At 42.6% G+C, this 25,077-nt stretch overlaps 7 protein-coding genes across 8 annotated transcripts in view; 4 read left to right on the forward strand and 3 right to left on the reverse strand.

Moving 5' to 3' along the window:
- The window catches only part of LOC120448075 (eukaryotic translation initiation factor 5B), a 33,206-nt gene extending 27,816 nt beyond the window's left edge, over positions 1 to 5,390 (reverse strand). Inside the window, exons 1-5 of the mRNA XM_039629846.1 lie at positions 5,163 to 5,390; positions 4,625 to 5,098; positions 3,400 to 4,550; positions 1,664 to 3,083; positions 1,389 to 1,521 (exon numbers count right to left, since the gene is read on the reverse strand). Coding sequence (XP_039485780.1) covers positions 1,389 to 1,521; positions 1,664 to 3,083; positions 3,400 to 4,550; positions 4,625 to 4,695 — 2,775 coding nt within the window. The 5' untranslated portion in view covers positions 4,696 to 5,098; positions 5,163 to 5,390. The remainder of the gene's footprint in view (positions 1 to 1,388; positions 1,522 to 1,663; positions 3,084 to 3,399; positions 4,551 to 4,624; positions 5,099 to 5,162) is intronic.
- Positions 5,391 to 5,881: 491 nt separating this feature from the next.
- Positions 5,882 to 6,828, forward strand: LOC120447545. Its single transcript, XM_039628991.2, has 2 exons — positions 5,882 to 6,003; positions 6,649 to 6,828. Exons 1-2 carry the CDS (start codon positions 5,908 to 5,910, stop codon positions 6,826 to 6,828), a joined length of 276 nt encoding a protein of 91 aa, XP_039484925.1. The 5' UTR covers positions 5,882 to 5,907.
- A 10-nt stretch (positions 6,829 to 6,838) lies between these two features.
- On the forward strand, positions 6,839 to 10,878 carry LOC120447542 (probable RNA helicase armi). Its single transcript, XM_039628988.2, has 6 exons — positions 6,839 to 7,282; positions 7,363 to 7,791; positions 7,858 to 8,460; positions 8,518 to 9,480; positions 9,536 to 10,339; positions 10,395 to 10,878. The coding sequence occupies exons 1-6, from the start codon at positions 6,839 to 6,841 to the stop codon at positions 10,689 to 10,691; spliced, it is 3,540 nt and encodes a 1,179-aa protein (XP_039484922.1). The 3' UTR covers positions 10,692 to 10,878.
- A 127-nt stretch (positions 10,879 to 11,005) lies between these two features.
- LOC120447544 (cyclin-J) lies at positions 11,006 to 12,775 on the forward strand. The gene is made up of 4 exons (XM_039628990.2): positions 11,006 to 11,210; positions 11,294 to 11,480; positions 11,562 to 11,984; positions 12,035 to 12,775. The coding sequence occupies exons 1-4, from the start codon at positions 11,127 to 11,129 to the stop codon at positions 12,499 to 12,501; spliced, it is 1,161 nt and encodes a 386-aa protein (XP_039484924.1). The 5' UTR covers positions 11,006 to 11,126; the 3' UTR covers positions 12,502 to 12,775.
- LOC120447543 (solute carrier family 35 member C2) lies at positions 12,761 to 15,896 on the reverse strand. The gene is made up of 4 exons (XM_039628989.2): positions 15,663 to 15,896; positions 14,965 to 15,598; positions 14,047 to 14,299; positions 12,761 to 13,988 (listed from the first exon to the last, which is right to left on the reverse strand). Exons 2-4 carry the CDS (start codon positions 15,577 to 15,579, stop codon positions 13,447 to 13,449), a joined length of 1,410 nt encoding a protein of 469 aa, XP_039484923.1. The 5' UTR covers positions 15,580 to 15,598; positions 15,663 to 15,896; the 3' UTR covers positions 12,761 to 13,446.
- A 269-nt stretch (positions 15,897 to 16,165) lies between these two features.
- On the reverse strand, positions 16,166 to 16,714 carry LOC120447546. Its single transcript, XM_039628992.2, has 2 exons — positions 16,523 to 16,714; positions 16,166 to 16,451 (listed from the first exon to the last, which is right to left on the reverse strand). Exons 1-2 carry the CDS (start codon positions 16,635 to 16,637, stop codon positions 16,417 to 16,419), a joined length of 150 nt encoding a protein of 49 aa, XP_039484926.1. The 5' UTR covers positions 16,638 to 16,714; the 3' UTR covers positions 16,166 to 16,416.
- Positions 16,715 to 17,070: 356 nt separating this feature from the next.
- Positions 17,071 to 25,077, forward strand: part of LOC120448290 (ras guanine nucleotide exchange factor B) — a 40,830-nt gene continuing 32,823 nt past the window's right edge. For both annotated transcript variants that reach the window (XM_039630226.1, XM_039630227.1), the window contains exon 1: positions 17,071 to 17,318. In XM_039630226.1, coding sequence (XP_039486160.1) covers positions 17,298 to 17,318 — 21 coding nt within the window. In that variant the 5' untranslated portion in view covers positions 17,071 to 17,297. The remainder of the gene's footprint in view (positions 17,319 to 25,077) is intronic.

Below are 25,077 nucleotides of genomic sequence, written 5' to 3' on the forward strand. Positions count from 1 at the left end.
GAAATCACATAAGGCAAGTAATTCTGATTATCTAATTTCCATTAACCAACCAAGCAGCCAAGCAATCTCGATCGGTTCATTCATTTACGGCGTGTGAAATTGATTGGGGCCGCCTTTTGCTAGGGAATAAATATTTGCTAAATTGGAATTTGAGTTGTCATATCCGCTGCGACCATATATACACAACAGATACCAGAGATATACATGCGTTTGCCTATCTATATAGAGTATATAGAGCGGCCAGTATTTTTAGTTGGGTGTTCAATCTTCTCGAGACTGGGGGGCAGACAGCGAAATGAAATGGTTACAGTGCGTGTTCAGTTGGCTGGGCGCCCGCCATTCGCCTTCTTCTGGCATGAATCATCCTCAACATCGCCATCGCCATCGCCATCATCATCATGATGATCATCATCATTTTGGTGGCTAGAACGGCCGGGTTTTGCATTTTACAAAAATACGCATTTTTATGTTTACGGCGTAGTCTGGCAGACAGGAGGAGAAAATCTCGTGTCCCCCGCCTCCTCACGCACTCATAATTCCCGAATCCGAAATAGTTTTTTGGCCAGCGCAAATTTACAACTTTGTCGCCGCACCGAATTCAATTTGCCAGAGATATCGAAAAGTAGCCAAGAAAATGGCAAATTTTCCAAACTGCGTACTATGCGCTTTTTTTTTTCTTTGGTTTTTTTGGAAGAGATTTTGTTTATCGTCGGACTATACGAGCTGTTAGAAATAACCCGCCATGGGCAGAAATAAATAATGTGTACATAAATTGCAGAGCCCACCTATTAAAAGGTTATCTCTCCCTCCGTTTTTGGGAACTATGTGGCTGGCTGGCTGGCTGGTTGGCTCGAAAATATTCTCTTGGCTAATTGTCTAAACAAACGCTGCGAAATTATGTTAGCGCATCGTCTGAGTTCTTTTTCCCTGGGGGATTTTTCCATCCCTCTGTGTCGGGATTGTTATTCATTTCGTACTTGTTGCACTAGGCACGTGTACTTAATTATTTATCAGGGGGGTGCAAAGCTACTAACAGATGCACTGATTTAAAAGGGCGTTAATGAATTAGGCAGAAAATATGGTCAAACATGGATTGCATCTCATGCTTGTATTTCTAACTGCAAATAAATTCAACAGAAACGATGGGAAATCTTTGATTGGCTGGTTAAATATTATTTGCATAAGCTATAATTTCATTTAGCAGAAAAGTGAGTAAATAAATTTATAAATAAATGCAAAGAGATTCTTCGATAGCATTTGGCATTCTGTCGCCAGAAAGTATGCAATAAATTTTAACAGTTAAACCAAATTATCATTGGGACCAAACTTTTGAAAACGTAATACTTTAAACTACACAATACATTTAAGAACATATTCTGAGTACTTACAGGAATTTTAGATGTGCGCAGGAACTCCAGCAGAGCCTCCAACGAACCCAGCGTGGAAGCCTGGACATGAACGCCTGTCTGAGCCAGTTTAATATGACTAAGAGCACTCTTCAGCTCCCTGGCAACTTCCTCGCTGAAATAATGCAAATACACAGCATTAGACATGGGTATAACATATATCATAGATTATAATAGAATCTATCTTTCCATCTAAACAACAATGGATTATGCATTTGGTGTCTTAGACATAAAATAAAAATTCAAATAAAACTTACGTGCAAATCTCAACTTCATCGGGCTTGTGGGCAATCAGCAGATTAATGCCCGCAATAGCCTTCTCCAGATCCTTGGCGGCGATTTTAACGCCCTGGGCAGCCTTCACTTCCTTGTACTCCACATAGGCGTTCTTCACACGCAGCTCCTTCATGGGCTGTGGCATCAACAGAGAGCGGATCTGGGTGACTATGGGACCATCTGTGCCGGCCACAACCATGGTTTGACCCTCGCGAAGCTTTCCATTGATTAGAATGGCATCGATGGTGGTTCCCAGACCTGGCAGTGCCTTCACCTCCAACACGGTGGCCTGCAGCTCCTCGGAGTACATCAGGCGCTTGGCCAGCATATTCTGACAGAAGTCGGCGATCATAAAGAGCAGGTTGCCCATACCCTCGCCCGAAATTGCACTAGTGGGCACCAGTGAGATGTAAGTCTTCGGATCCGTGTTTTCGTAGAAGAGAGCAGCATTCAAGCCCTGCTCGGCGAACTGCAGAATCACGTCCTTTGTGCGCTGCTGGAACTCCAGCTGTGTGTTGCTCTGCTGCTCCTTAAGCACATCCCTCACATCCCGTCTGCCCAACTGCTTCCAATCGTACAAACGATCGATCTTGTTCAGGGCCACAATGAACGGACACTTCTTCTTCTTGAGCAGCTGAATGGACTCGATGGTTTGCGGCTCCAAGCCGTGCATTATGTCCACCACCAGGATGGCTATGTCGCAGAGGGAGGATCCTCGGTTCCTTAGGTTGCTGAAGGACTCGTGGCCGGGTGTGTCGATGATCAATAGACCAGGCAAGCGATGTTCAAATCCAGCGGCCGCCTTTACGTACTTGGTCTGCTCCTTAATGGCATCGATGGGCACATTTGTGGCTCCAATCTGCTGGGTGATGCCACCCGCCTCGGAATCCTGGACATGTGTGCGCCTCAGTTTGTCCAGGATCTTGGTTTTTCCTGTATCTACATGACCCAGCACACAGACAACTCCGGCTCTGAGTTCGTCGGTTGAGCGCTTCTTTTCCGCCTCTGCTTGACGCTTCAGGATTCTGGCTTCCGCACGCAGTCGTCGTGACTCTGGGTCATTGGCCAACACCGATACTTCACGGGAATCATCGCTATCCTCATCGGAGTCATCGCTGTCATCTTCATCTTCGTCATCTTCATCGTCCTCGGTATCCTCGTCTTCTTCCTCGGCAGCCTCGGTCTTGCCATTGTTAGTAGCCTGCGAGGTTTCCTCCTCGGGCTCCGGCTCAGCTTCACTATCGGTGGCATCCCAACTCTCCTTGACCCTCTCCTCCTCGGCCTTTTCGGCAGCAGCTGCAGCGGCAGCTGCGGCGGCCGCTTGGGCTTCCGCTGCCTTCGCTTCCTCCTCGGTGGTCTCCTCTTTGGGGCCCTTCTTTTTGTTCGGACGGATGCGAGTTCCTGAAAGGCATTAAATGTTAGTGAGGACATAAATAAGCAAACGAAAAATTAAGAATATCCTATTTGCGCCTGATATTTAGATAATAAGCTAGTAATGTTACACAGGAACACAAAAACCGAGTGCTTTGCATACAAATGTATGGAGAAAGCAAAACCATTTACATAAAAAGTGATATTCAACAAATATACAAATAATGGTATTTAAAAGTTTAAAAAACTTTCACTTGCAAAACAACTGTATACGAAGCTATATCAAAACTAGATATAATTAATTATCAGGTCACAAAACAGTAATACTCAAACTTTGGTGGCTTACCTGGCCGCGTGGGTCGCTTTTCATTGGGATCCGGAATCTCGAGACCCTGAGCCTTCAGAGACTCCAGGAGAGCCTGTGCCCTAGCCCTATCTTCCTTCTGCTTCTTGGTGAGTAGTTTGCCTTCCGCCTTCAAGCGAGCCTTGCGCTCTGCCTCGCGCTGCTTCTTTTTCTCCTTCCTCTCGGCCTCTAGACGCACAGCTTCCAGACGGGCTTCTTCGCGCTCATCCTCCAGGCGAATTCGCTCTGCCTCCTCCCGCTCCAGACGCTCCTCCTCCTCCTTGCGCTTTCTCAGCTGCTCCTGCATCGCCGCCACCATGGCGGCAGACATACCCTTCTTCTTGGTGTCCTTCTTCTCTTCCTCAGGCTCGGCCTTCTTATCCTTCTTACCCTTCTTCTTGTTTTTGGAGGACTTTTCCTCCTCTTCTTCGGCTTCGGGCTGGACTTCTTCGGTAGCTACAGGCTCGGGTTCTGGCGCAGGTTTCTCCACGGGCTTAGGTTTGGGTTCGGTAGCTGCCTTTTGCTTGGCGAGAGCAGCCTCCCTCTTTTGGCGCTCCTTCTTCTCCTTCTTTTTCTGGGCAGCTGACTTCACAGTGCTGCCGCCCTCATCGTCCTCGCTGGCCTCATCCTCTCCCGCGTTTTCAGCCACAGCAGCCTGCTTGGTCTGCTTCTTGTTCTTCTTTTTCTTGGAGAATTCATCGGCCAGTTCTTCCGGGGAAACAACCGTGGTGGAAGCAGGAGGAGCTTCGCCGGCGTATTCCGCTTGAAGCTCAGCCAGAACTTTGTCCAGATCTTCATCGTCATCGTCCTTACCCTTGCGCTTGGCCTTTTTGCCCTTCTTCTCGTTCTTCTGGCTCTTGGCGACTACTACCTTTTCCTCCTCCTCAGACTGGCTTTCCTGGGCGGCGGGCTCGTCCTGATCGTCGTCGTCCATTAGCAGCTCAAATGCGGACTTCTTGGAAGCTGTGCCCTTGGCGGGCACCACCTCCTCTTCATCGGAGTCGTCATTTTTGCCTGCTTTGCCTTTTCCCTTGACATTAAGCTTCTTGACCCCTTTGGTCACGGCTTGAACATCGTCGTCGCCAGCTTTATTGCCCTTCAGGGGTTGGTTCTTCTTGTTGTTGAGGCTCACCTGGTCGCTGTCCACATCGGAGCTGTAAGATTGAATAATAAGACGTTAGAAAGTTTGCCAAGTTGGCAGGTGGGCATGCACTTGCACAAGACTCACATTTCGTCCGCCGAGGAACCGCCTTCGACCTTGGTCAGTATCTCTTTCTTGCCCTTTTTAGCTTTAACCATCTTCCCGCTTGCGACTGCAACACGCTCCTCCTCTGGCCGAAAACAAAAAGCCGTGGGTTATTCACCGCTGAAAGATCCGCACACGCGACGCCTCGGCAGCCAAAAAAAAGAGGAGGAAGACTTTCCGTTGGGTGCTCCTGGTGCTGGTGATCTTCTGATCGTGACTCCGCTTTGGTGGCTCCTTCGACGAGGTCCTGCTCCCACGGAATTGAGCAATCAACGGCTAAATCTGACACGGCGGTTTGCCAATTTTCGGTTTTATTTAGCCGTGGAAATTCTGCACACAAACACGTTGGTCGAGTGTGTAGGTGCGGGGGGGTTGCGCAGGCAGTGTGACCATGGGGGTGGATTGCTCAAAATCACGGAGGCTGAACTCAAGTTATCGATTATACCCTGTAGTTACCTATTGAGAGGGTGTTTTGTTTTGAAGGTAAATAATTGACCATTAAAAGAAATTTTCTATTTACAATATACAGCGCCGGCGTGCGCTGTTTTCGGAGACCATTTATCGCCGCAGTTTTAAGCTCCTTACACATAAGGCAGTTGGTTTTATATACGAATTCAACTGCGAAAAGTATTGAACATATTCTCGAATTTCATTGAACACAGTAGATTTCTGGAGAAAATAAGGAAACCATTTATGGTCTTTCTGTACACATATACTCGAAAGGCTTAACGGATTGCGGAAAGTTTTTTAGCATATTTCAGAACTATTAATAATTATTTAAGATTAATGACAGAAAAGTAGCAGGTACTCTTGATACTTATCAGACGTCTATGTTCTACAGCTTATGTCTTATCAGCAGAGAAGTAAACAATAATGTAGGTACATACATACATATTTAACATTTTTAATATATGTAATATTTTTTCCATAGTTTAAATAAACTTATTTGAACATCTATACAATGAAAATACCACTGGTTGCTCCCTTTAGTATTTTCTGAAGTATTAAATGCGGTCACTCTTAAAAGTTCGCTAAGACGCTTTATGCTCGAAATTTTGATCGCCAGTTTTTTCGAATACTACGACAATTTATATTCTGTAGTCCAAGGACTTATCGTGCAGTGCATCCACCAACTCAACTGCGTTACGAATTTTCGTAAGTACAAGCAATCAGTGCAAATCCGGCTGTAAATTTTCAAAAAGCCGGTAAGGAACTCCGATTTTTGATTCCCAGCTTGAAATCGAGGAAAAATTGGCTATTGGACAATGTCCAGCGAAGCATCCGGAAGTATTACCATCAAAGAAGAAGCATCCACGAGCGGTACCGCCACCAACATTCCCGTAGAATCCGGCGAAGCAGAGGTATGAATTTGTTGATTTCATCCATGTGTGTTAATGCGGGTAAGAAAGAGACGAAATCAACGCAGGGATAACTGTAAAAACTGTTGCTTTCTCTTTTCATGAAACTTGTGATTGCTTGTCTTCCATTCAATCTGTTGCGTTTTTACAGTTATTTTTACAAGTTACACTAAAAAAAAACCTAACTCGTAGTTTTAATATTTCCGTTGCACTTTCATAACAATGTGTATTATTATGAGGACATGAACTAACAATACTTTATGAATTTGTGCACTATGTTCACTGTACTAAGTGTTTTTATTGTTTCAGAATTTCTAATGTACATTGTATGTACGTACAAAATATACAGTTTCCAATCGCACTCGTAAAAATTCGAGACGGATATATTTTTTTTTCATTGTCGACTTGTAAGTTCCCTTCCTCGTATGTTTACAGTTTAATATTTTATCATAATTTAAGACGCAAATCCACCCCCATGGTCTAATTAAATTTTTTTTTACTATATGTCCGTGGAAGTTTTACTGTTCAATATTTTTATCAAAAAATGATTTTTAAATGAAAATTATAGGTAACTTAATCCGTCGGTGTGACTGAACGCTACTAGTTTCATTTTCAAATGTTTACAATAAGAAGTGTCCCCATTTCCAGGCTAAGAAACCCGAGATCGGAGCTGACAAGGCGGAATCGCATACCGAAGCCGAGGGCGGGAAGGCGGCGGAGACGACGGAGACCCACTTGAAGCGGCTGCAGAATCTGCGCAAGGAATTGGGCTACCTCAGCGAAACCGACTGGATGTACGAGAGTCTCGACAAGAAAGCAGCGCAGTAGAAACCCAAAAATGTTCACATACGTTCGCAAGTTTTTCACCAACCCGGATCGTGACCGGGAGGATATCTTGGAATGCTTGGATCGGGAGAATCGCTTTCTAGATCAAAAACTAATGGAGGAGAAGGTGGATCATCAGCTTAAGGCAAATCCATACAAAATGGATGCGGTTTTAAGCAACGAGATCGGTCAGCTTACGCAGGGACTTTCGGAAATGGACATCAATAAGGAGGGTTCCTGCACCGCCAGAAAGGGAGTGATTACCAGTCTAGCCAGCGATGTTGGAGTCATCGACAAGGACGTTTTCTTCGAAAGCAAGGTGGCGGGGAATATCTTTTTGGAGCTACACGTCGGATGTGTAGTGGAATATTTGACCTTTAAGACGGGGGAAACTTTGCGAGTGGTCAAGGTGACGCGTATCCTTGAACACTGCTGGGAGGATACAAACCAAAATCAGGTGGGCTCATCGTTAGTAGTTGTATTAGTCATTCCTTTGAAGCCAACGCCTAATGCCTTTACAATCCCTATCGCTGTCAGATTGAACAAGCTTTGGATAACCTAAAAAACGAAAAGCCCACCTACTTTAACACCGAAACAAGGAGCGTTTTGGGTCTGATAAGCCAGCGTCTGGCATCTTCCATAGACGTGGAAACGGAATACGGACAACTTACGGTCGAGCTAGACAATATCGAGATGAACTTCATCCCAACGACAGGAGATCGAGTGCGTCTAGAGTGCAACATTCAGCTGGATGACGGTTTTGTGGACAAACAGGGAGAAATCCTGCAGGTGATCAAGATGTTCCCCACGCGCATTGAAGATGGCGAAAAGTGCATAGTGGAGCGCGTATACACGGATCTAGCTGTGCTGGGTCCGGAAACCTACGTTTTAAAGGCGGACGTGCCCACCGGCACAGATCTTCATCTGGGCGACTTTGTGCTCGCCGACCTCATCGAGTGCCAGTATGTAAGTAAAAAGTATCTAAATTAAACCTTCAGATTTTCTCTTAATAAGTGGGTTTTAATCCCCCAGTCAAAATTTACGAGACGCGCTATTAAGATTACTCCGATGGAGAAGAATTTTGGGGCAACCAAGGTTATTCAGCAGAGATGTTTGGCATCTTCCAGCAGTGCACAAGCAGTGACGGTGACTGGTGTAAATCGCTTTATCACCACAGAACTCTGGCAGAAACAGAATGTGTCTCTAAAGCTGACCAATAACCTTAGTCGCACTTTGCGCCTGGAGAGCATTTCCGTCTGCAATGACAGTGAGTCCCAATTGAGCGTGGTGACGCCTCTCGAATCCATGGACATAGGCAGCGACTGCGAAATAACGATGACCTTTGAGATCCACACGCAGTTTCTGGGTGAAGCAATCGAAAATTTCGAGCTGAATTTTGATCGATTTAAGGTGAGGCGCGTCTTTACAGTGATCGTGTGCAAAACCACAGAGGAAGCCGCTGAAGCTGAGAAACGTATGAAAGCAGCTGAAGCTCTGATGGCTCCGGGACGTAACATCCACCAGAGGTCCCGATTCTACGCCAACCAAGTTTGGGGCAATAAGGTGGATGTGATCCCAGGACAACACATTGTTACCAAGCGCAGATTTGTGGCCCTGCGTTTGGGTTTCTTTGAGGTAAGGAGTGCTTACTCTAAATTTTATGCTTGTTTTTTATATTATGGTTTCTTTAAGGTGCCCGAGAAGTTGCGTCAAATTTATTTGACCATTGAAAGGCGACAAGAAATGTTCGATGCCATCGAGCAGCACCATCCATGCCTCACGGAACCTCTTACCGTTAATAACTATATGCAGCGTTTCAGCTTGCTCCTGCACCTCGAGGAGATCGAGTGCTTCGTAAACTTCCGCAACTACGACAGGGACCGAGCACATTTTCTGCGTGACGGAGAGTTCCTTGCGCTGCAGATCGAGAATCTAGCCGAGCGTCGTCCCTCGCTGGTCGTGGGCGATACTGTGCGAGCCATTAACCCTTGGGCCGATCCCGATTCCCGGAGCAACAAGTCCTACGAGGGCATTATCCATAAGGTGCTCTTCAATCGGGTACTACTCAAATTTCACGCCAGTTTCCAGGAAAAATATAATGGCGAGGATTATCGACTAGAGTTCTACTTCTCGCGCTACACATATCGCAAGCAGCACCATGCCATTTCGACAATTGTAAGAGTAATGGGCGAGAATTTCCTGTTTCCCAGTAAGGTAACCAAGCGCGAGAATCCCCAGCTGGATGTCCATATGAAGGGTTATGACATGTACCTGTACGATTCGAAATTACCGTGGTATAATCAGTCGCTCAATTCTATCCAAAAACGAGCTGTTTTCAATATCCTGCGCGGTGAGGCGGAGGATATTCCTTACGTAATCTTTGGGCCCCCAGGCACTGGAAAAACAGTGACCCTGGTGGAGACATTACTCCAGTTGGTTAGGAATCTGCCTGGTGCCCGAATCTTGGTGGGAACACCATCAAACAGCTCAGCGGATTTGGTGACAAAGAGACTCATCGATAGCAAAGCTCTGCTCCAGGGGGATTTTATTCGCCTCGTGTCACAAAATCAAGTGGAGAAAGACTTGATTCCGCCAGAACTGATGAGCTACTGCGCCACAACTGATGTCGGTGCTGTGGGCACCTGCGAGGACAAAGTGAGTATAAATATGTAATCATTATGATTGTGCACTTAATAATCTTGGCTATTAGATGGTGGTCACTGAATCGGGATTGAAGCTTCGCTGCCAAGCAAAGTTTATGGGTACTCATCGAATTACCATCTCCACGTGCACAACTTTGGGAAACTTTTTACAAATGGGATTTCCACCGGGTCATTTTACTCACGTACTTTTCGATGAGGCAGGTCAATCCACTGAACCAGAAACAATGATACCAACTGTAATGCTAACGAAGAAACGCTGTCAAGTTATTTTGTCAGGTGATCCTCGCCAACTGCAGCCTATTGTCACCAATCGTTTTGCCGCGGAAAGAGGTTTTTCCATATCCTTCCTGGAGAGATTGCTGGAACGTTCGCCATATCGAAGGGATCTTCAGAGATATCCCGATAGCTCGGGTTACAATCCAGCTGTGCTGACCAAATTATTGTACAATTACCGAGCATTACCGTCGATTATGAACATTTATAGCAAGCTTTTCTACGATGACGAACTTATCCCAGTGGTTTCCGAAAAGGATTCAAGGGAGTCCCGCTTGCTAAGTACACTGCGGTGTGTGTTTGAGCCCGAAAAAGATATGCCACTAGCGCACGGCACTTTCTTTTATGGAATCACAGGAGAAAACAGGCAGGAGAACGACTCTCCTTCTTGGTACAATCCCCAAGAGGTCAAGGAAGTGTTCCTGATGACCATCGCTCTGTACCGTGCCAATGTGACTGCTGACCAGATCGGTATACTCACGCCCTATATGAAGCAGGTGAAGATGCTGCGGAATATGTTCATTGGCACCGATGTCGTCATGCCGAAGATTGGTTCCGTCGAGGAGTTTCAGGGACAGGTGGGCGGAATTGTAATCGATGTTGCCTATAACATTAAACGTTCGAAATTTCCAGGAACGAGACATAATGCTCATCTCCACGGTGCGTTCGTCAGAATCGATCCTGCGCATGGATGCCCGGTTATCCTTGGGTTTCGTTCGTTGCAGCAAGCGAATGAACGTGGCCATTTCCCGAGCTCGGGCCATGATGATCATCTTTGGGAATCCCCATCTTCTAGCCGTCGACGAATGCTGGCGCCAGCTCATCCTGTTCTGTGCCAACAATAACGCTTATTTTGGCTGTGACCTGCCTCAATCGGTGGTGAATCAGGAAGATGAGGACCCTGTTCGCTTGGAAACATTCGTGCCTTAACTTAACTACCAAAAATTGTACCCTGTATGTTAACTGTGCAAAAAGTATTATTTGCATGTAAGAAGCAACAGACTACAGGTTAACTAATCCAAATATGTTGGTTTGAACTATGAATATATGACAGTTTATTTTGTTTCAATTGTTAGGAAACCACTTGTTATTGACTAAATAAAAAGCTTAAAACTAATCTTTGTATTTTCATCAAAATTTTACCAAACGGTTAATTTCCCAAGTACAGATGTAACTTAATAGACTGCATTCTACTTTCTGCAGTCTGGCAACGCGGCTGCCTCTGTTCACAGTGTGGTAGCCCTGGCCGGAGCCGTTATACCGCCATGTTAGCGCTCCTTTTGTTTTGCTTATTCCGCCGTAAAGTTAGTTGTTGCCTAAAATCCGTGATTTAGACATTCAATATCTGCAGGATATTTCGATATAATGGAGCAGAATGTGGCTGCCGAGCAGAACATCTTCGTCGTCGACCACAAATTAAAGAAGACTTCCCAGCAAGCAGATGTCGAGGTAAACGGACATGTGCTTAATTTTTGCGTGTCAGAATTTATTTATGTACATATGTATGTATTTTCTTAAATATCAATTTAAAGCGCCTGGCTAAGACACATTGGCTCAGTGACTATGCCCGGGATATATTTTTGACCATGAGGGAGCAAGAACTCCGCCGGCGGCCGATGTTTTTCCTTTCGCCGCAATTGAGCGAGCGACAAAGAATGCTGCAGTTGCTCAAACTGGTGACCCGCGCCCACAAGCTCAGTCGCTGTGCTCTGCACCTGGGTGAGCACATTACAGTGGAGCCTCGCTTCACGTACAGCTAATTGTAACTTCTGTATGTAACTTATGCTCCTTTCACTGCAGCCGTTTACTATATGGATCGCTTTGTTGATCACTACAAAATCCGTCCGGACAAGCTGTTCCTGGTGGCCATCACCTGTCTTCACATCGCAGCGCAGATCGAAAACACCGATGCGTTTATTCCGCACTACAGCGAAATGAACCGAATGGTGAAGAACGCCTATACGGCATTCGAGTACAGGGCTGTGGAAAGGAAGATCCTGTGCTTCCTCAACTTCGAGCTGGTGCGTCCCACAACTGCCAGTTTTGTTGAGCTGTTCGCCTGCAGTTTTCTCACTCGCTCCGATTTTAAAAACTACACCGAGATGTTGGATGAGTGCGAGAGGAACCATTACATCCAGCCATATCAGCGATATATAAGCTTCGAAGAGATGCTGTCTATGTTGGCTCAGTTGCTGCTTCGCATGGCGGATTACACATTGCACAGTAAGTACGGAATTGCCGAGGAAGCAGCATGATACCAAACATACCCTCAGTTTCCAGATTTGCCAATGATCTGCCATCGCTTTTGGCAGCCGCCTGCATTGCTGCAGTTCGACAGGTCAGCGGGGTCCGGTGCTGGTCGCAGTACCTCGTTGGGCTGACCTCTTACACCGAGGCCCAAGTGGAGCCGTATATGAACATCCTGACCGACTATCATTATTACCAGATTATTCAGCCCGATTACGACGGACCCTCCATTCAGACCAACCAGAATTTAGCCAGTCCCGATTCTGGATTTGAAGAGTCCTTCACTGAAAACACTAACGTGGTGGTCTCTGATGAAGTTGTCACAGTAGAGACCTACAACATTATCACCGTGCAGCTGCAGGATCCACCTCCACATTCCACCACTTTACTTCCCAAAGAGCAAACTAATTTGAAGCGGCCGCGCTTTGAAGACGATGCTGAAAACCTCCACCCATTGAAACACGCCAAAGTGGAAAGCGATCCCAAAGATTAGTAGCACAAGGAAAAGAAGAAGCTATTTCCATTTGGAGGAAATCCAAATGGTTTAAAGGTGAAATGACATCGGTTACGTAGATATGGTATTGTTCAATTGAGTTGAACCTCACCCATATTATAATCGTGATGTTATGCGTTAATATATATGTAATTAATATATATTTGAAATTATCTTATAAACTTATGAATACAAAATGTCAAAAACTCAACAAAAAAGATGTATTATCAACTAAAAACAACAAAGACATTATTAATAATTTGCTAAAAAACAATGGCCCTTGTTTAATTTAATCAGACATTTTCGGGAGCTTTCAAATTCAAAATTTCTTATAACTAAAATAGGATTACAATTAAATTTGGAATGCCAAATTAAAGATGTCAGTTAAGGAACAATGAAAAGGTCTTTAAGGCTTTCTTATTTTTACATAGGTTGTATGACTTAAGATTGAGTTTTTACAAAAAAGAAACGAGATAGATTTCGGTACTCAAGTAAACTTTGGACAGTTTCAATACATTTATAGCTTCACAAATGCTAAAAGATCAAAATTATTTGATATTAAAGGATGTAATAGATTGTTGCCAGTGCACAGAAGGATTAATTGATTGTCCAAAGATTACCCTTTGTACCTACGATTTCGTGTCGTTAAAATGAAATCAATTTAAATATGAGTGTTACTCATTAGAGGATAGCACACACACATCAATTTGATAGACGTCTCACATATCTAGCCTAGCTCTTAAATGCACAAGGCGGGAATGCATCGAGGAAGTCGGGGAATCGGTGTCGGAAGGAATGAAGAGTGTCAAACTAACTAACTTACTTAAACCTGCATTGCCATCCCAGTGTGGTAAGTAGTTTCGTGGGCAAAGGTGCTGGTAAACATAAAAGTAGCTTGAATTTACAACATTTACATCAACAGGACATCTGTACAAGGATTGGCTTTCATCGCTGCATGTCGCGTCGCTTCAGCACGTCGAAGATCACATCGGAGGCGTTCTGTTTGTTGCTTGGACCAGACTCGTCCTCCGAATCGGTTTGCTCCAGCAATGGCACCGTCAGTGTGGAATGCGATTTCACATGGACACCCACAATGGCACTGCCCTCGTTGAATTTGTACTCCCCAGGAGAAGACTCCTCATGGTCGTTTTCAAGTGACAACTCCTGCTGCTTCTGCATCTCCTTCATATTGGAGTACTTGTGCAGGAGGTGGCAAAAGATACCCGCCAGGCAAATGGCCAGGCCAATGGTGTTGATAACACTCAGGTGGTCGTTCCTGATGGTCACAGCTAATGCCAACTGGCAGATATCCTTGAATATCCCAGCTATCGAGAGCGTCAGACTGGAGGTCTTGCACAGCACTAGGAACTCGCTGAACTCCATGAAAAAAGCCAGCAAAGCTCCCACTGTTATCCTCGCAATGGCCCAAGTTATCTCATTCGAGGTGTGGTTGTGCAGATCTTCTATCACCACGATGAGGTTGGCACCTGGAAAGGATTGGTCATATTTAAGTGTTCATTGTTGCACACTGAGCTACAAACTTACCCTCGATTCCAATTACGAGGGGCACCAGTGAGGCAATCATCCACGGCTGCATATAATATATCATGTCGATGGGATTGTGCAAGCCTAGCTTCGATTTCTGCATTATGAACTGCGCAAAACTCCATCGCAGTCCGCTGCTCAACGAGGCGAAAAGGATGAAGAAGAAGCCAAGGGCATTGAAGTCCGTTGACTTGTAGGTGAACATCAGAAGGCCAATGCCTATGAGGCCCACAATCGAGACCAGAGACCAGCTCTGAAAGTAAATAAGGCCATTAATGCATAATCATAATTGGACAAAGAAGGTGCATAATTCGCTTTCAATTCTGGGGTTTCAACAATTCTAATCTACTTAAAAGAAACTAGACCAGCAAGTTTCTAAACCAGTTTAGTGCTATTTTTATTTCCGTTTTTATTAGCTAACTGATAGCCATCTGCTCTAAAGTTATTACCAAATCATCGCATGTTTATAAATATGCCAAATTACTTATCAACAAGTAAAATGACTGGGTATATGGATTGCTTACAATTAACTGATAATAATGCAACATTCGTGGTCTACAAAAATAATATCACAGATAATGTTTTTTATCTTTCCTTTATCGTGTTGCTGTTGTAAGATAATGTTTTATCATTCAGTGATTTTTTTGGTAAATGTTAAGTGAATTAAAAAATGTTTCAAAATCATTAAGTGTTATCAATATAATTAGAGAGACTGTGTTAAAGATTAAGATATATATTTCGAGACGAGCGTTTTCAACTCATATTACTCTACCACCTAGATAAGAAGCTTAAAAAGTTGTAAACCTTTTTGCGCATGTGAGTTTTTTTATACAATTCATTAGATAAGGCTCATAAAAACTCTTTAACGTGTATGTTCTCCATTTCAGTCAATATTAATTGGAAAGCACATTGGCTTACCTTCTTCTCCAGTCCAAAAGCGATGGCGAAGAGCAGGATGAAGACGATGGTGGAGGACTTGGTCATGGTGTAGAGGGAAATGGGTACCAGAGCCAGGCCCCAGTTGGAGAAACCAATGTCGATGGCGCTGGCCACTCCCGTTGGTGCCATTTTCCTCAGGGCGAGCCTCCAATCCAATTGAACCCGCGACCGGCCCACTCGCATCCTGTAGATTTTGCGCGCCGTGGCCGCCAGAAGGAACTTCACAACCAGGTGATAGGTCACGATGGTCAGCGGAAAGGGCATCTCCCGGTTAATGTGCGTTTGATAGAATGTCAGCGATATGGAAAGCGCCAGATACAATAGGATAATGGCCAGTGTGCCCACGGCCATCTGCATCATCATGCTGTCCTGGGCCAACGTGGCCGTTTCGGTGCTACCCGGTGTCTCGCCGTATCCGGTCGTACCGCTGGCGTACTTGAAGTTGCTCTGCCGCAAACGATGGCCATTGCTCAGCTGCGACTGCTGGGCTAAATGGAGCTCGATCTCCTCGTCTTCTGCATCGCTGGCATTTCCATTTTCGTTGCCACCCGCCTCACCACTGGTATTCAGCCGCTCGTACTTGGCCGCCACCATTATGTATTATCGGAAATGCCTGAGAACAAAAGATACAGCTAGTAAAAGGTAAATATATAAAAAAACGCGACGCGGCAACTTACTTCTTTCGTTATCTTGAAGTCTACGTCCATATGTATCAATATGTTCCGGGTGTTTCGCTGCTTTTCAGCCCCTCTGCCTGTTATCTGCTGCTACTCTATATGCATATATGTATTCAGACTCGGTCGTACAATAATGGAAGTTTTTTAATGGCTTTTTACGGTGCCATTTCAAGCAAAACTCGGTTTTTCGACTTCGTTTCTTGCCAACTGTTTATACACAGGTAGTGATGGCCGTTCAGCTTGTTTCCCGCCAGATTTGACTGGCGTGGGAGGAGCAGTACAGCGAGTTTTGCTAGATGTGCCAGCTCTGGCGCCCAGTGGGTGTGCGTTATCGATATATCGATTGCGCGAACTTGTCAAAATTATTTAAACAGCTTTTATTAACAAAGAGATCGTTGGGCTTTATTTGCATTTTAACCCTATATAGCCATAGCCAGTTAAATGATTTGCAATCTCATATGTTCATAAAGTCCCCTAGTATTTAAAAAATCAATAGCGTTGGATTGTAATTTACGTTTCTTGTTTTTTATTCCCTTTCATCTGCTCGACAGTCACCAAACATTAAATATGCCTTCGATTTAAACTGTAAACACAATCAAATGGGTCAAAGTGCTCTTAAATAAATGCATTTCGCGTGCCAGTTGCATAGGATTTTGCTAGAATTTCTTGAACAACTAGGTAATTGATAACGTATTCACATAGGTAAACGCTCATGTGTCATCTTTGATCATCCTTTTAATAGTTAATTTTATTTCTATGCCGTATTTAAATGCTTGAGGACCACGGGAGCTATTTACACAAGGAAAACAAATGACAAATATAAGTGAAAATGAGTGACTTTACATAAGAATTTCACCTACCCAGGCGAACAGCGGCTATTATAGTTCCAAATAAGATGAAATTGAAGCGGACCTCGGAGGCCACGCGCTTTTGCTCCTCGGCGGGATCGGGTTGCGACTGCTGCAAGCGGAACATCTTTGATTTAATATATTATTTATTTATTTACAAGGAAAACGTGCGAGTTGCGCCGAAAAAGTATTTTAGAGTGACCGTTCCTGGTTGGCTCAAACATACAGTCCGGCAAATAGTTCTATATGTTAACATTCAGCAAAATAAAAACACTTCCATATTCAAATTGGGCATAACATGTTGATGTATTTTGTTTAAATATAATTTTATTTATATTCCATCAGCAATATAATCACAACTGTTAGTTAACAGAGGATAGCATAAGCACAGCTGCAAACCAAAATATCGGAGTGTTCCACCTCTTTTCAAATCTTTGCATCGGTATATTTCGGTATATTTCCAACATTCGTGTGGTCACACTAAGCGTAAGCAAGGATAAAAATCCGTGAGTATCCTGCTCGCCAAAAAAAGGATTTTTAGTTGATTTCAGCAGCAGCAACTCGTCGGATTCGTTGCGCGTTCAAAGCTAAAGAATTCTCTCCCAAAAGCTCGTACAATTGTAAAATCAAGGCAAAAGAAAAAGAAAACACAACCAAAATGCGGTGCGGTTTTAAAAAATAAATTTTCGAATCCTTTTTTGAAACAAAGAGTGCTAAAGGCACCAGCGAAACAGTGAAGCAAAATATATCGAGCAGTGCAGTTAGTTAAATAAAAACATAAAACAAAATGTCGACAGTTGTGGAACAGGTGAGAGGAGTCAAAGTAATGCCAATCAAATATCGCAAAGGACCTCTAATGGGAGCCCCTTTTAATTTTCCCAGCTTATATAAATGCAGATTATCAGCAATCGGGCGAAATGTTACGGTATTTTGCCTATAAGACCGCCGACTGCGTAACATTCAGTGTCAGTGTCTGCCAGTCTGCGAGAGTGTGGGTGTGTGTGTGCGGCCATTAGGGTGGCTCAATTTCAAAGGACGAACCAGGAGTCAAGTGCAGATTTTGCTCTCTGATAAGTTGCGTTCGTGAATTTTGGTCTTTGTAAAGGAATTCATTGAACGGAGTTTTGAAAAAAGTAATTTTTTATAAAAACTTGTTTTTTGCAAGAATGAACCAAAGTTACTGATAGCAAAATGGTATTTTAATATGAGAATTTACTTTTTTTTTAAGTCCCTGGGGATGTGCCTCGAAATAAATCTCAGAAGTAAGCGGAAATATTTTTGGAGTCACCCTAACTTACAGGATACTCCCGCCTCTGTGCCGTGGTATGCGTGCGTGTCTGTGCCTGCTTGTTTTTGCATTTCCATGGCAACGTAACGCCAACTTCCTGAACGCCCGCCGCTTTCGATTTGACAGTAAAATTCGATTAATTTCTAATCGGCAGAAATCAGTGTGACAAGTGCAGACGACTCCTGGCCAAATATAAATAGCTGCCATTTTGCAAACCATTTTCAATTCCCCGTCCACCCACAGCACTCACACACACCCACAGCACACACACACACAGATGTGCACAATACAAACACAGTTACAGCCAATACAAACACATTGGCGCGACGTAGCTTGCAAATTTGCTGTTTGCTCTTGTCGGTGTGGGTGAAAGTGTCCTAGTATCGGTGGCCTGGTGTCGGTGATTTGACATTTTGTTGCACAAAATCCTTCATCCTTCAACCAACGATTGCCGAGCGCCCTGGGCGATTTTCAAGTGCATTCACACTCCCCAATCGACTCGACTTGACGTCATACGTCGTAAGTGCACAGGGAGGAGGTCGCCACAGTGGAGCTTCGAAATGCTACAACAAGAGAGAAGCTCTATGATAGATTAACTAAGTAATCAGTTCTTATCAGCAAGCATACATCTTTCAAGCTATGATATTGAATACCTAGCTATAAAAGGGATTTATAAGTTTACCTTACCTTACAGAAATGTGGCATCGTTGTCAATTAGCAAGACAAACATGTCCATATGAATTTAGATACTATTTGCATTACTATTTGCAATAATTGTGGTTTTTCCAATTACAAAGCAATTATATAATACCACAAAGTTCTATATTAATATTTCTCGCAAATATACTTTTCAAATTGTTTAATTGATTGAGTTTTGCTTTCTATTTGCCAATAAATCTAAAAAAGCAAATGTGTTTTTTTTCTTTACAAATGGCAAAGTAAATGTTTGAACAAGAATTTAATTTATTCAATGCAATATAATTTAGACCTTCTGACCCAAATTGCTGTTGGCATTCATTCGGCGAAAGGCATTCGTATAAATTATATTAAATTCGTTTAAAATTCGACCAAGTAAATATGTTTATAACTGGGAATGTTTTCAGAATTTATTAAAATATTAGTTTAAATTAAATTGGGAAAGCCTTAATTAGAAGATCATTTAAAACTCTTCGGTACTTTGCTAAATTAGCCTCAACTTAATCAGATTTAAAGATTTCCTCGTCGCGCCACCAACTTTTCCAATTTCATTTAATTCCTGCACCAAATCCGTCTCATTCCCTGCCACTGTGGCTTTAATCAATTCCCCCATCTGGGAACGTGGAAAACTTAATATTCTCCTGCTGGAATTTCCCCGAGTCCTGTGCTCTTCTTGATTTTCATCCTGTCAAGTCAAAGTCAGTGGAACTTTTGTTGCATACTTTTCTGGGCGCGCATGTAGCGCGAGTCATTACGTTTTATAGACTTTATAAGAAGTTTCGTTTATGCAGTTTGCTCAAAACTTTGCCTCACCTAGGTGAATGAATGCATGTGCTGGCTTATGTATCTTCGGCTCATTCTTCCACTCGGAATTGTGGCGGCAGGACACACAATTCACTGTGGTTCCTCCTTTATGGCCGGCCATTAAAGTTTTTGCTGCCATCAGCGATGGTTGTAATGTTGAAAATCGGAGATACTTTTCATGCGGATGGCAAATGCTGCGGTCGTAAAATTAATTTTCAGGAAAGGAAATCTGTTAAACCAAGTTTGAACATGAATATGAAAAGTGTTAACAAAGATACTCAAACAAGCTCAGCTTTCGAGTTATGAAACTAATTTGAAAATCATTAAGATTCATTCTATTATTATAAGTATAAGGGACATTGTGTAGCTCTTTTAAAAATCAACTTACTTCTAAGCCTGTCTTGCTTTGCCTGATATCTTCTTCTATTACTCATGGTAAAATATTTCAATGCTTTAATTTATGCGGCCATAAAGGCCAAGCGCCTGAGATACTCGTACATATAGTATATGTACATAAATAAATACATAAAAGTAGCTACCCCGTCAAGTGCAACACATAGGCCAACTATGCGCTCCCCTTTTCGGCTACCTTTCTAGCCCCATTTGTTGTTACGCGAGAGGCCTCTTTTCCCACTTTTCCCACTTTTCCACGTTCCACCCCCCAATTCTTTGTGTTTTTTTTTGTGTGCGCCATTTTGTCAGAGCATAAATTACAACTTCAGGTGTAGTTTTGCAGGCGGGGAAAGGTGAAAGCACTACCGTCTGTTGCTGTCGCCGGTTGTTGTTGTTGTTGTTGTTGTTGTTGTTGTTGCTTACATAATGTTAATGATGCCGCCCCAGCCGGCAAACTGGGAAAATGGGAAATGGGAAAAGCCCAGGTGGGTGAATGGAAGGTCTGCCAAAGGGGGAAACTCGTTTCAAGCTCGCTACCAAAAACAAAAGTCAAAAGAAGAGCAGCAACTGTCGCTTGTGACCTACGTGTGTACAATGGCCTCTAGTTTACAGGATCTGTATCCTCTGGCTGGCAGATGTCCTGCGTCCTTGTTTTAGTCATTAAGTTAACATTTTTCTACTTTATAAAGGCACCAAAAATGTATTAAATAAAGTCTTGTTTTGTAGGGCAAGAAATTACGGCTGCATCATAAATGATAAATGATGACTGCTAAAGCATACTTTACAATTTGGAGCATTTATTAAAAGCAACATTTCTACGATTGCACAAATCTCCCATTTTGCGAGCGACCACAGCGCCCTTAATCCTTTGGTCTGCCATATCCTGCGATAAGTGTATACATAACATCTGCTGACTCATGCTTTTTTCATCTCTTGGTTGTGCGAACTCGCTTTTCCATTTCCTTTTCATATATGCTGTCCCCTGCATATTATTTCAATTTGGCGGTGCAACAAAAGAGTTTTCCCCAGTTTCCCCCCCGCGCTTTCCGTTGTGACTCACATGGCGTATGCGTAATGCAAGAGCAAAAGCAAGTCTGCATCCCAAACCAGTTTTCCCCAAGGATAATGGAGCTCGTTATGCTTATTTGCCCGCCCACAAACATGTGAGTGAGTGTGTGCCGTGTATGCTGCGAGTGGAAATTGCACCCGAGGTCCTGACATCCACACACACACACACACATGAACACACATACAAAACGAAAGGATATGTGCGGGGTTCATGGCCCCAAGCTGACCGCCAATGGACTGCACGCCGTAAAATTGCTTGCCCTTTGTGCATCCTTGATGTGTTCATCTGTCCCGGGCACTCAAGGTCAATTCCTAGATGTTTTGATTTAATTTATTGCCGCATATATTTGAGGATATGGTGTGGCAAAGGCTTACAAGTTGAAATATTATTTTATTGTCGCAAACTCTTCGACACTTTAAAAAAGAATTGCAAAACTAAATGATACAGAAGCCTTTGCTGATTTAAAGGGACATTTTGTTTTGCTACATAATTGGAATTCAAATTACATGCCTTTCATATAGTTGAAAAAGTGATTTTTCAAGCAAGGCTTTTTGGTTTTTCCCCCATTTCCACGGCGGTTGCTCCTTTTTCCTGTTGCCTCGCCACTGAAAAGGCAATATTTTCCTTGTCTGCCTGCCTCTATTTATCTTCGCCTTTGTCTCTGCCGTATTTTGATTGCTTTTCCACACTCCCACAATCTGAGGTGACTCAATGTCTTGCTCATTTCCTTCGTGCGGCCGGAAAAGTCGGAAAACTTTGAGTGTGTGTAGTGTGTGCAGCATTTTCTTCATCTGCTCTTTGTGCTCTTTTGTGAGGATAGCTGGAAAAGTTTCGAGTGCGTATGACTTCATAAGTCTCCTGCTCGCTTTTCTCTCGAATTTCGGTTTGTTTTGGCCGGCTTGATTAGCATTTCACTTGTAGCCAATAGAAATGGGAAGATTAATTTGGCAATGGCTTTGTCTCTGCGAGAAATCAATTATATTGAAAATTGCCAGTCTTGAGCTGCTTAAGTTGATGGGAAATGTTTGAATGAATGCGGGCAAGTGTTCGAATCAATTCAATTTGATGATTTCTATGTATGTAAATTGCTGTAAGGCTTAGGGATTTCCTAAAATAATTGCGAGAAAATTCATTTTGTCTGAGAAAATTGGCAATACTTTTGCACATTTTTGTAAGCTTCTTTGTTCTTCAAATGCAAGTATTTAACACGATTATATTGCAAAAAAGGAGAGCTTTAAAAATGCGTTTCAGTTCTCAAACGAAAAATACTTTTCTAAGTAATAAAGCTGAGCCAAAATCAATATTTTCATAACCTGCTTCGATTTCGGCATTCGTGTGCCAACATTTACTCATTAATTTGTGATGTTTTTCCCCTCCCATTTTCTTGGCTTTTCTTAATCAAGGACCTTTGCACCACTGTTGGCACCGCCATTTCCACCACATTAGGCGTTATCTCACGCTCCAAATTTGGCTTTTCCCCCACCCCCCCTGACTTTCCCGCCCTCCTGCGTAGTCACCCAATTTCGCCGGCTCTTCTCAGTTACTTCGATTGCGATTGCGTTTGCTGTCTGTTTTTGATAGCAACGAGTATTTTCATTTTGCCATCATTTTCTTCATGCACACATGTGTGTGAGTGTGTGTGGTTTCTTTTCTCATTTTCGTGATTTTATTACTTTTACTTTTTACGATTTATTTGCTGAAATTGCTTATTTCCCTTTTAGCCAAAAAAAAAAAAAGAAAAGAACAGAACCAGGAGTGGATATTGGCATTTTGGGGGTTGGGGCCGATTGTTATTATTGTTGATGCCACTGCTGCTGCATTGCTGCTTTATCTTTTCGACTTTCCTTAGTTTCTGCTCCCCACTTTTCTCTTTTGTCCAATTTCCCTTTATTCCTCATAACTGCTTTTGGCCAGGGAAAATTCAATCAACGTTTTGTTTTTAATCGATTCCTATTGCAATCCCCTCTTTACCCTAGCTTTCCTTCGCTTTTCCCTTAGCTTTTTTCTTTATCTGCCAGTGGCAATGCTCTCTTAACTTTGTCCATATGCACTATGTATAAATGATGCGCTTTTCCTACCCCCTTTTTCATTAATCATACGCCACGTTGCACCCACATAAATACTCGTAGTTCCCCTTCTTCCCCTTTGCAACTGACATTGCACACGGATTTTCCAAGTCTCTGAACACACACAGATAACGGGGAGGGTAGGTGCAAAGGATATGGAAAGCCCGAGGAAAGCCGGAGGAAAACCGGCAGGAAGGAAGATGAAAGACAAATAATTCTACAACCCATGGCGACACAATTTGCATAGCAAATATTTTAAATGCCAATTAAAATTATTAGAAAAGTTGGCTGTTTTGTTTGCAGCATTATCGTGCGAAAAGTACAACAAATTGTTATTTGCTACACAAACTAGGTATTTGTTTGAGTAAGCAATTTATTTATCATTTGCCCAAAATAACTGGTATATCTTTATTTTCAATTGGAAACAGATGTGGTTATTATGTTTTCATAGGTTCATTTAATGTAATAACTAACCATTTTATGCTTCGTTATTTTACCCAAAATAAACTATTTGTATTTATAATTTAATTAGAAAATCTCTGGTTTAACTTTGCAAATGTGTTGATGATTTATTATGTGTAATTTTGTTAACGATTGAACTTGAAAAGCGTTGCACTAAGAACTTTATCCACATGCATCATATTAGGATCAATTAAATTCCATCCAAAAAGTTTACGGCTAACGAGATTTAGGAAATTTCAATTTGCCCCCAAAAAGTTTGCGCTCAACAAATTGAGTTCGCTTGCATGCATGAAAAAAAAAAACCGTTGGCTCTTTAAACATTCAAATTTTTGCGTAATTGACTAGAAATTGGTATTAGCCACGCACATACGTGGTTTTTGCCCCCTGCACACAATTTGCCAAATTGCACGGATACTACCAAGCAAAAATGAAATAAATATGGGGCGCGTGGAAAAAAAAAACAAGCAGCAAAGCAAAAACACTGAACGCTGAAATGTTCCCTAAAAATTGCTATCTAAATTGCAAATTTTGCGGCCAGAGTAATTGAAAAACATAAACCGCCGCCTGGTTTTTCCGCTTTTCCCGTGCTTTTCCTGACCCCCTTCTCTGCATTTGAAGCCTGACTACCGTTCGCCATTTTTAGTTATGCAGCATGGGCAGCAAATTAAATGAAAATCGAGCTAAAAATAGCCGGCTGAATGTGTCGCAGCCGCAGAGCAGATAGCCTTGCCCCCGCCCCTTTTCTACATTTTCCCAGCCATTTCCCCGCAACCCACCCATTTTTTCCCTTTTTCCCCCATCGTCACTTTCCATCTTTCAGCGGTACAATTACAAGAGTGTTGGGGCAAAATGCCTCAATTTACGGCAAATGGCCGTCATCGATTTCCGCTTCGCGTTATTCGATATGTATTTTAATACACTGAGAAAATAATCATACTCCATACTGATACAATCGGTCGATTAGCATTGTAGAATTATTAAAAATTAACACACTTTTAAATAAAAAAAGATTTAAGATACAAAATAATCATACGCCATATTGATACAATCGGTCAATTAGCATTGTAGAATTATTTAAAATTAACACACTTTCAAGTAAAAAAAGGTTTATGTTTAAATAAGATATTTGTGGGCTTTAACACTTTAAATCTAAAATAAATATTAAAACCACCTTAAATATTTTCTCGCTCTGTACAAAAAGGGACTTTTGGAATTTCGTGTGTGCGTGTGTTGTATGAAATGATTTCGACATTTGGTTTACTCTTTCACTTCGTAACTCGTTTCACCGGCTTTTCATTTTTATGTATTTGACATTTTGCGTTATGCGTTCAAAATGTCATCAAAATGTGCATAAATTTTGCGCGACTTTTTTTTTTTGTGGGGCACGTGTGTGCGTGTTTCGATTTGAATACAAAACGATAACTGCCTCATGTAAGTACATATGTATATATGTACATATGTAGTTCAATATTTGGCAGCGTTAAGCTACAAGCGTATTAACATAATGTGTCAGGCGAAAATTGCTCGGAATATTCAACCCGACACAGATAGGCACAATAAGAAATGCGCCCGGATACATACAATTCACATTTAGGGCCCTTCTGTGCGCCAAACGATAATGCACAGTGGTTTTGCTAACTATTTGAATTTGGTTAAGTACATTGCTTAAATGGAAAATAAAGCAAATATCATGAACTAGTAAGGTATTGGATTTATAAGCGTAAGTTAAAGTAATGCAGACCAGTTTACTAACATCTAAAATTTAGTACCAAATGTAAAGCATGACTAA

Source organism: Drosophila santomea, chromosome 3L (assembly GCF_016746245.2).
Source record: "Drosophila santomea strain STO CAGO 1482 chromosome 3L, Prin_Dsan_1.1, whole genome shotgun sequence".
Taxonomy (NCBI): domain Eukaryota; kingdom Metazoa; phylum Arthropoda; class Insecta; order Diptera; family Drosophilidae; genus Drosophila; species Drosophila santomea.